This window comes from Arachis hypogaea, chromosome 10, assembly GCF_003086295.3.
Source record: "Arachis hypogaea cultivar Tifrunner chromosome 10, arahy.Tifrunner.gnm2.J5K5, whole genome shotgun sequence".
Classification (NCBI taxonomy): Eukaryota; Viridiplantae; Streptophyta; class Magnoliopsida; order Fabales; family Fabaceae; genus Arachis; species Arachis hypogaea.
Genome location: NC_092045.1, coordinates 10654244 through 10665600, shown reverse-complemented (window position 1 = coordinate 10665600; position 11357 = coordinate 10654244). Strand labels below are relative to the sequence as shown.

General features: G+C 31.0%; 1 protein-coding gene across 1 annotated transcript; it reads left to right on the top strand.

Annotated features, from left to right (window-relative positions):
• Window positions 1–5040: 5040 nt before the first annotated feature.
• On the top strand, window positions 5041–5670 carry LOC140175578 (uncharacterized). Its single transcript, XM_072204092.1, has one exon. It carries the CDS (start codon window positions 5041–5043, stop codon window positions 5668–5670), a length of 630 nt encoding a protein of 209 aa, XP_072060193.1.
• Window positions 5671–11357: the final 5687 nt, after the last annotated feature.

The following is an 11357-nucleotide window of genomic DNA, read 5'->3' as shown; positions in this document are numbered from 1 at the left end:
AATTACGAAAACTAACCATTCTGTAATTTACATTAAAAATGAAGAAACCAAAGGGAAAAATACCAGAGTCAATGTGGAGAACCAGAAAGTGTTGAATCAGTAATAACCAGCGTAGAAAATTGCACCTCAGTGGAAAAGCCGTGAAAAACCTGAAATTCAACAAAAAATAATCAAGCCAATCCAAACAAATTGAAATTCCATACTCAAGAATCATAATAGCATGCTTAATTACCTATGAACTAAGACAAAAGCTGATAAGAGAATCCTAATTTTAATATAAATTAACCTAATCAGCAAAAATTAGTTTGACGAAACAAAATTACTAAGTAATAATTAAAATCTTAGTAAACTGTAATGAATTAAATCAGAGAACAGCAAAAATGAGTTTTTCCAAAAACCTGAAAGCTAAAGAACAGAGACATAAGAAGGTAAGGGTGAGGAGGTTGCAGCTGCGCTGTAGTCTTGCTAGAGCAATAGAGTAGTGGAGGGGTGGTTGCCATGTTATGTCAGAGCTCGCTAGCGGAATAGTGGTTGCTATGGTTCTGCATCTCTGGTTCACGAAGAGGAGGAGGCGAGAAAAGAGAAGAAAAGGAAAAAGGAGAAGAGAAGGGAGAGGAATTTTTCGCCGGTGGTGGTTTGGCGTAGAACGAGGAGTGCACGACGCTATCACCGTGGAGGATAGCACCATTCAGTCGCCATACGTTGAGAAGAGCATCGCGCCATTGCCATGGAGGAGAGCACTCCGTGTCGAGCTAAAGTCGTTGTTAGGTTAATCGATTAGTGCTAGCAGGGGAGAAATGGTGTGCGTGCATGGGTTAGTTACTGTGTTATGTTAGGGCTTAGGGTATTGGTTGTTTAAATGAACTGACGCTGAAACGAATTTGTTTTTTTTTTAAAGATATTTGGAGAGAAAATAATAAGTGAGAATATGATTAAAAGATTCCTTCTAAAATTTTTAACTATGAATAATTTTAGGCAACTTTTTATAAATGTTATCTGTTCAGTTTTTTTTATAACTCTTATAAAATATTGAATTTTTATTTTAAAATGTTGTCTTAAAATTTTTATATTGCAACATTTTGTAAATGTACTTTTAGATATCAAAAACAATTATTTTATGAGTGGTCAAAAATTTTGTTATTTTTGTCTTACTCAAAGACAACTCATAAAAAATGTTGTCTTTATCTATCTAAAACAACTTTTATTAAATGTTGTTTCGAACAAAAGTTACATTAAGCCAAAAATGTTGTAGTGAGTCGTCACCAAAGAAGATAAATATAGCAATTTTGGCAAATAACTGATTAAGTAGAGCTTCAAAAGTTTAATAACAAATAAAACTTTTTAATGAAGGAATAATACATGAGAAAAAAAGATAAGAGAAGTGGGTAACACTATTTTGTTTTAATTAACAAATAAAACTTATTAATTTTTTTTTTCAATAAAACTTCGTAATGGCATTGTTGTCGTTGGTAAACAAACGTTTTGTCTTTTTATTTTTTAAATAAAATTAGTAATGGCAGTCAGTAATAAATTAATCAAAATGTACTTTTATCTTGAAGAAATGGTCACCGATGATGAAACCATCCGTTCACATTCACATTTTATTGAATTATATATTGCAAGATGAAATTATGAGATAATTTTCATAATATAGTCTATTTATTATTTTTTTAGTGCAATAATAATCTAAATGATGTATGCTAACTAACATTACTACCAAAAAAAAAACTTATGATTACGGTAAAAAATTGTGACTATAGTTAATAAAAAAAGTGATCATAGATCTATGATTACGGTTTTGAACCTATGATCATGATTTTTTGCCGTGGCCATAGGTCTATGACCACGGTTTTTTTTTATGACCACGGTTTTTATAAACACGGTTACAATTTTTAAATTTTGACACTTTAGACCATATTTTTTATTATGACCATAATTTCTATCTTTACCCCTCTTAGCCTCTATGATCATCCTTTTTTAAAATTGTATGTAACCATAGCTTTATTTATGGTTACGATTTTTACAGTAATCATAGCTCTTTTTGATGTAAACTTAAATTATATCCCTTTGATTGGGTATTGAATTCTATAGCATTGTTCACAAATTCATACTAATATAATTGTACTAGGTCATGGATTCTCATGCCCAGATTGTTCCAAGCGAGTTCTTTGATTACATGAAGGTGTTATTGAAAATTCTCAATATATTTTCATACTTTCAAGTTTCAATATTTTTCCTATTTTGATATTACTCAGGCAAAGTCAATAATAACTTTGGGAGTAATAGTGTGCCAAATCCCTGGTGATAATATATTGCAAAACATATAAAGTATATTTTTATTTTTTTATTTTCTCTTCATATTTTTTTACTCATTTTATTCATTATTATTATTTGTTTATTTATTTTTCAGTTTTAACTGTTGTATAACTTAATTATCTCTCACTTCTTTCATTCTAACCTTATCATGTGAGTCTTGGATTAAGTCACATATATCAATTTTTATTGTTGTATTTATACCACTTTTAGGTGATTTCAAGGGTGGAGTTGAATTTTAATTTTTTTTTGTGTAAATGTATTGATAAAATTTGATAACATTGATGGGTGATTTTGGGGACGAATTAAGAAGTTCAACAAAGTGTGTAGTACAACATTAATTTTGGTGATGTTGGCATGTCTATTAATTGTTGAAGGTGAAACTTCAATATCGTGAATCATTGTATTAGCATTAAGTGAGAGGAATATAGATCAAGTTAGTTGAGATTTAGAACCACTACCAGAAATACGGATATTACCAACGGAAACATTCTCGCGAATGAAAAATAGTGGCAAATTATATGATCGTGGTAATTACCTATAACGTTTTGTATCTCTGTGGCTAAATTTTATGGATTTTTTCGACGGTTTTGTTTGTTCGCGGCCAACTTGAGATGACTTTTCTCATTTACCACATACCTAATGACTACCGTGGCGAATTCAAATGATTTTCACTTCAAAATTTCACCCTTAATTTGGTATTTTCCTCCGTCCCTTTTAAAATATTTTATGCAGTTTATACTTTTTTTTCAATTTTCAATTCCCCAATTGTTAATTTTTTCTCCCTTCTTCCTTTCTAGTGCTGCCGCTGAAAAATTATACTCTGCAATATCTCCAAATTTTTTTTACTTACTACTAATTATGCGCTGATTTGGTTAATTTTTCTTTCTTAATTTAAAAGTAATTTTTTTGTGGTTGTGTTGTTCATTACTTTATAAAAATCATATTGTAATATAATAAAAAAAGACTAACATATACATATAATTTTACTATTTATATTTTTTAGTGGTCACTTTTTTTATTCGTACTCTTTCTGGCCAAATACAGTTTCAGTGTTCAATTCCACATTATGCATTAATTTAGAGACTTTAGTAATGAAATAAAATGATTCAATTAAAAATAAATGTTAAAATTATAAAAATAGTACCAAAAGAGTACAAAAAAAGTACATATTTATCTTTAACAAAATAACTCTAACTAATTCTAAAAAATAAAAAATACTAACTATGATTAATTGGAATAATAACTAATTTATTTTTTCATTATTAATTTACGGCAATATTAATGAACAAAGTTCTAACTCTTAAAATTCAGAATATTAGTTTTATACCTAGATTTTATTATTCTATCTATTTATTAATATTTTATTAATTTAATAAAAAAATAAAATAAATAAACTTTATGGAAGTTCATTTTTTAACTATGTATAAAATTTTTATTCTTTTTTAATCCAAAAGTATCAAATTCTTAAGTTTTAAGTTTATTTATTTTAATTTTTATTGATGCCATTTTTTTTAAATTCAACGGGTCAAAATTCTAAATTCTAATTTGTATGTAAAATTTTTGAAATATAATTTAAAGTTATAAAAGTTACAATTTAATATTTTTTATTAAAATTAAATTTTATTCTAAATTAAAAATGATAGTTACTTCACTAAACAAAATTCAAATTAACATTTATAATAAGATAAATGAAATTTTTAGAGTTAAATGTAACTTTTATTTAGTAGCCCACTCACCCAATTTTTACGATAACTCTCTCACACTATTCTTTTTTTTCCAAATTCCCTAGTTGTTAGCTCCTGCAATTGATTCAAGTTTGATAACATGTAGCCAACCCTCTCACTAATAACATTCTCTTCAGTTTCTCCAAATCCGTAATTTCTTAGCTCCAGGTCAAGCCAACTAACCTTTAGAGTAAATCTGTTTTGCTCAATCCGTTCATGTTTAAGTTCTGAGTACGATCGCATTAGACATTTTGTGGAAGATAAGGGACCATGATTTGCAGTTGAGTGCCGTCAGTTCGAGTCACAAGCAAAATCGGCGGAATCCGATTCTACGGCAAATCGCGAAGAAGACTTGAAGGAACCCTAGGTTACTTCATTGCACCTCCTGTAACACCCTACCACACAGAGTCTTACGCTTAAGTCGTAAAGCAGAGGTGGCGAGGTATTACGACTTCTAAAAAAAATAAAATACATACTTATAGTAGTAGAAAGAAGATAATAGACTAGGAGCCTTGAAAAATGGGTAAAACAAAACCGGAAATGAAAAGCGCCACGCTCCGGAAGCGGAATAACTTGCGTGTGAGTCAAACTATAACTATCAAACGTAAGATAATAAAAGTATGAATAGAAAGCCAAAGGTACAAAATAACAAGCTCCTCACTCAGTCCGCGAAGTCAAGGCTGGCTGGAGAATATTTACATATATATATATATATATATATATATATATATATATATATATATATATATATATATATATACACATATCCAAAACCCAAAATGTACATAAACAAAATCCTACCTCTCCATAAACCTCTAGGAGGATAAAAAAAAAGTATGAGTTATGCGGAGAGAAAGTTAAGTACGTGTATATACATCACTACACACCAAAATAACCCAATAACCACTTCGTTTCAGGTGTCCAGACGCCTAATGAGATACCTTTCGACCTGCATCTTGATCGTTGGCTGGAATCTACTGTAGAGGAAGTTAGACTACTAATGGAAGACCGCAATCAGATGCTCGATGAGTTACAATTTCAGTTGAATAGAGCCCAGAATCGCATGAAGCAAGCTGCTGATAAGAAGAGGAGAGATGTCACTTTTGAAGTAGGAGACTTCGTGTTTTTAAAGATCCAACCATACAGGATGCGGTCTCTTGCCACCAGACCAAATCAGAAGCTCGGCGCCAGATTTTATGGTCCATATGAAGTACTAGAAAAAATTGGTGCAGCAGCTTATAAACTTCGGTTACCAGCCTCTGCAAAGATACATCCTATTTTTCATGTTTCACTACTTAAGAAGAGTTTGGCATCTTCAGTGGAACCCCAAAGCCTGCCTGAGTCTCTCACTGAGGAAGGAGAACTACTAGTGGAACCCGAACAAGTTCTGGACAGTCGTATGAGCAACCAAGGACACCTGGAAGTGCTAATCAAGTGGCAGCATCTTCCCGAATTTGAAAGTACATGGGAGCGGGCCGACAAACTGCAGTTGGCCTTTCCATCTTTCCACCTTGAGGACAAGGTGGCTCTTCATGGGGAGGGTATTGTAACAAACCAGGAGAGATCAAATCAGAATTTAACTCCTTTTAAATTTACTTATAGAAGGAGGGGAAAACACGTGACTGATTGAAATTTCAAAATATTGTTACTCCACATGTTTAGGAAAGTAGTTAGGATATGGATATTATAAATAAGGAAGCTGAAAAGCTTTTAGGTAGGGAATAAGTGGAGTGGTTATTTAGTGGAGAGTTTGGCCTCTCGAATGCCAAGTGAATCTTCTGTTATTATTTGTTCTTTCTTCCTTTTCTAAATAATATTTCCTTGAGAGTATCATCTTGATACCTCAACCTTTCTCTATCCTATCTTCTACCTCTCATCTTCTATTACTCTAATTGCTAATTATCTGCTACTGTACCTCTTGATATTCTGGAGTTAGTAAGGAAACCCCACTCTTCTTATATTTACTGATTATGACGCAAGAGCTGATGTGGAGTTACTGTTTATGACAAAGTTCATTTTAGTTACACAAAATCTCCGGAGGTTCTTAGTATGGTAAAGGTGCCCGCATAGTTAATATAAAAGGTCTCGGAAAAGTCAGAGGCATTCCTAGAACTCCGACACTCAAAATCATCCTTAAATAAAATAAACTAAACCAAAAGTTAGGTAAGTTATCTAACGTATTCTAGTTCTGAATGTAACTTTAACTTAATACTTCACTTTCTGTCGCCTCCAATCCTCCGAATCACTGGTGGAACAACCCTCTCCCTTCACACCTTCGTCAAGAGGGATTTCTCAGAAAATATACACATACAGTTCAAGCAAGAAAAACACAGATAGAGAAGCATTTACAGCAAGTAGAACAAGTAGCGGATAAGCAGAATTAAACAGCTAAGCAAACCAAAACGATGCACACTCAAGCAAACAAACAAATGCATATGATGTATGCCTGTCCTATGGCTGATGAGTCTCATCTGTCGGTTATACAGCCAACCCGACAAGTCCTGGTAGTTAACCATTGGACAGTCCCTCTGTGCGCGCATCCCCAAGCTCAATAATATTCCATGGAGTCAAACTCCAAGCTCAAATATAATATTCCATGGAGTCACATTCCAAGCTCAATAGTATAGTATTCCATGGAGTTAAACTCCAAGCTCAAATAATATTCAATATTCATATTTATATGCATGCCCATGGGGGAATCCGGGGAGTTAAAGTGTCCGGTCACATCTTGCGACAGAGGGTCAACAAATAGTCTCAAATACACAAGCCACATAATAATCTCTTTCCCTTTTAAAATATTACCTCCAATCAAAACTCCAATTCTTAAAGAAACTTTTGCAATATCTCCTCTAAGACTCAAATTTCTGCCACCCTTCAAGGGTCCCAACTATCAAACCAAACACCTTTCAGTCACTCAAATCATTTCCAGTAACAAATTATTTCATAATCAAACAAATACCAATATTAAATCTTTTTCCAAACTGACCAACTTCAACAGCAAATTATTGACAACGGTTAAACCTCATATTTTATACCATATACACAATCCATCAATTATTCACTCATTTCACTCCTATCTTAAGGTCTTCTAGCCTATGTTTTCACGTGATATTAAACATTAACTACGAGAAACCAAAACCATACCTTCGTACGGAATCAAAATATTCAAAGCTCTGGAGAAACTTTCTGACCGAGCTATCAAAGAAGAAAACGTCCAGAATCGTCTGTACCTCCTAAAACTCCCGTCGGCCAAATCCAAAGGAAAGAGGAGCTACGTCATTGTCAACTTCCACTAATCAAAAATGGTGCCAACGTGTAGAGGAGGAGGTTACGAATACTTTCACCGAATTAGATTTTTTATTGGAGTTACGGATTGCAAGAAATCGAAACAAAAAATTTGGTGAGATTTACGGTTTGTTACGTTCTTCTCTCTCCCGTTTTCTTTTTCTTTTTCTTTTCTCTCCCGCATATGCTCATCATATACATATATATGCATGCTTAATTAGTAAGTTGTTAAGCCGCCTTTGGCTTTCTTTTTTATTATTATTATTATTATTATTATTATTATTATTATGCACAATGATAATGATAATATATATCTAACTTAATGAGAAATGTAAACCGCCTTTGATTTTCATACTTCATAATTAATAATAGTAACGATCATACTAAAAATAGTAATGATGATCATGTAATAATAATAATAATAATAAACGTAATAATAGTAATGCAATGAATATAATATATATAAATTTATAATACAATTTAATATTTACGTAATTATATACAATGTTAATAATAATAATAATAATAATAATAATAATAATAATAATAATAATATGAGTTTGATTAAATTTAAATTATTATAAAATTAGTTTATTATTGATAATAAAAATAATTTCTAAAAGTAAAAAACTCCAATTTATGAAATAAATTATAACTTATTTATATTTATATTTTTAAAACTGAGGGTCGCTACACCTCCTTCACCGTCACTCCCTGGAGGTAGTGCTCTAAATCTTGCTTCTCTAAAACACTGGTCGATTTAAATTTTCTCTTCTTGTTGTCGGTGGAGATGAGTGCACTGTCTTGGATTTGCATGTTTTATTCATTTATCCTTTTGATGGTATAGAGAATGAACTCTTGGTATAAAGTATAATTTGAATGCATAAATATAATTATCTACTTAGTAATACGTACTAATGTGATTAATTATATTCCTAATTAACTTTAGTTTTCTTTTATATGCTGAAATTCCTAAAATCAACATTATTTTGGTAATGCTCATAGCCATAGCAAGGTAGCAAACAAGAGTTATTATTTATATTCCTTGTTATTTCTTGTGTTTCTTACTTTTGAGTCTAAATTTGGCATTTAGTTCTGAATATTCTAAACCACTTCAGAAGAAGAAATTTTACCATTTAAATCATTATGGTAGCATCCATTCTTCAAACATGTAATTTTCTATATACTTGACTTTTTTAAGAGCCTAGTCTTTGTGAATATTTCTTTTTACATAAGTGTTATTTTGTGATCATAATAATGTTAGTCAGTGTAGATCAAACTATTTCAATGAGAGAGATTTTAGTTTGATGTATGAAGAAGAAGGAAGTTCCAAGAAGGGTAAGAAGCATTCTATATGTTGATCAATAGAAATGAGATGGCAGTAAAAAAAACTTCTTAAAAAATTGTAAGAATACTTTATTTGATTTGCTTCTTTCAACCTTTCTTTCATTATAAGACAGTAGTTGAAACTATTGATTCTGTCAATTATTAAAGTGAAGTTGTTGTTGTGTGATTAAAATTTGAAATTATTTAATAGAGAACAAGAAAAGAGAATTCATAATTGAAGTGGAGGCTATAGGTCATGTTAGACATAAACATCTTATGTACCTACTTGGAGGGAGTTAACAGGTATTTATTTTTAGCAAAGCAAATCATTTTAAGTTATTATCTATGCTCTCACAACTCCTGAGTACATAGTATCTGTTTCTTTGTATTATCAATAGCATTTTTGTTTGTGTTTATTTCAATATTTAAGCTACTAATGGATGAATATGTGAACAATGGTAACTTAGAGTAATGAATGCATGTTGTCATGGAACAATGGACACTTACCTGGGAGATCTGCATGCTCGATATGCTCGATAGTTACCTGGTAAATTCAACTTTTTACTCTAAAATATTGATCCTGGTAATTGGTAACACATTTCTATTTTTACTTTTAAATTCTGTCTCTAAATGGTTTTGATTTCAATCTGATATCTTACTTACTTATTTGAAGCAATTGAATTGAAAGTTGTTTACCAGGATATAAGTCTAGCAATATATAATATATTGATTGATGAGGAGTTTAATGAGATGTTTTATATTGTGAAAATGAAAACTCAGCCTTATTGGGTATGCATTCTTACTTTTTTTTACATTAAACTATTATTTTAAATAATGTCTTGGAACATTTTTTCATGAATTAAGAGATAATACAATCTTATTTGAATGTTTTCGCAGGTACTCCAATGAAGACGTTAGAGATCTAATAATGATGCATTCTGATACTTAATTTTGTAATAGTTTTTTTTGTAACTGATTTTGTAATAGTTTAAACTCATTTAGTTCAGAATATTTGCTTTTCAACATTATTACTTAAATTTCATATTTTTATTACTAAGAATTCTATTTATATGGATATGGCTAATTTTTTTTAATTTTGTACGATATAATTTTGTACTAAATAGCATCTTTATTATATATATATATATATATATTTAATTTATCTTTTATGATTAGCCACGGAAAAAACTATGGCTAAATAACCCACTAACATTAGCCACGGACAAAATTGAGGCAGCCACGAAAAAAATTGTGACAAAATTATACTTGTTGATTATATTGTTGTCATTTAGCCACGGTTTAGAGCGTAGTTAAAATAGTAAAAACCGTGGCTATTCAAATGTCTCCACGGGTCACAAAACCGTGGCTAATAGACCAAAAACCGTGGCTAACTGAAAATGTGTCGCCCTTGTTAGCCACGGATACCCATTCATTGCTAACGCTTCATTGCCACGGTTTTTCTTGATTTTAGCCACGGTTTTTTCCGTGGCTAATCACCGTGTTTCTGGTAATGAACCTAATTTTTTTCTTTTTTTTTTGTAAAGTGAATATGAAAAATTATTTTGTTATGTAATATGATATGAAAAAGTTTCTTAGCATTATTAGTAATTAATATACAAGGACAAGGAATAATTTCAATTTTTCATTCACACAAAAAATCCACATATGATAATTTAATTTGATTTAACGATCGATATTATTTTATGTATGCATAATTTAGTTTGATTATGGTGCATATTATATTTTTCTTTGCATACATGCATGATGTATTTTTTAATTTTTATGTTTTGAGTATTTTTCTTTTGTATATCACACTGATCATTCACTAGTAATGATTATAATAACGTTAATGAATCTGCTGAATAAATTAAAAGTAACTTGTTGACTTGTTTGTGTTCTTAATAGTAGCTTTTAAAAAAGCAAAACTTGTATTTTTACCAAATGCCAACTATTCTTTAAATAGAATTTTTTAAATAATTTAAAAGGTAGAAATTCAAATGCATTCTATTTGACGTAAAGTTGATCGTTGAGAGTCGTTAGATAATTTAACTGATTTGATTAAATTTTTATCTATCGACTCTCAACTCAACTATCAACTTTACGTAAAGTTAACTGAGTTTTCATCAATTTAAAAATAATTAGTACCTTTTATTAAGTAAACACGCTCTCCTCTTGTTACTCCTTCCTATTTCTTTTTCATATATTCCATCTTTGTGACAATTAAATGCTTTTGCTAAACGCAAGTATTAGATTCACCCTTATCATAACAGAATAATATAACACCAACATATTCACTACTTATCACTAGTGCTCAAAACTATAAACCATTAGCATATGAGAAGGAAATTATTAATTTAAATACAAGATGAAGCCCTAACATTCACAACCACAAATTCAAAGAGATCAATCAGCTAATGCACCTTTGAACTATAGAAAAAAAAATGTCATTATTCCAAAATCTCAAACAAAATGGGTGGTGCCCTTCATCAAACGATTACCAAGTCCATGAAGTGGTGGAACCGGCGCTGCGAAAGAGCAGCAGCCGACCCCGGCACCAAAAAGGCCACGTGGCATTCAAAATCAACGGTGAGGAAGCGCCGAAAACTGCAGTAGCAGCAGCAGAAGGAGTCCCCTCTGCGCCAGAGACTAAGGCGATCATAAAAAATGTTGCTGAGACAGTGGACCAGAAAGCTAACATGTTTATTA

Excerpts from the sequence above, each read along its gene's own strand:
- LOC140175578 (XM_072204092.1), top strand. The coding sequence starts at position 5,041 with ATGGAAGACCGCAATCAGATGCTCGATGAGTTACAATTTCAGTTGAAT.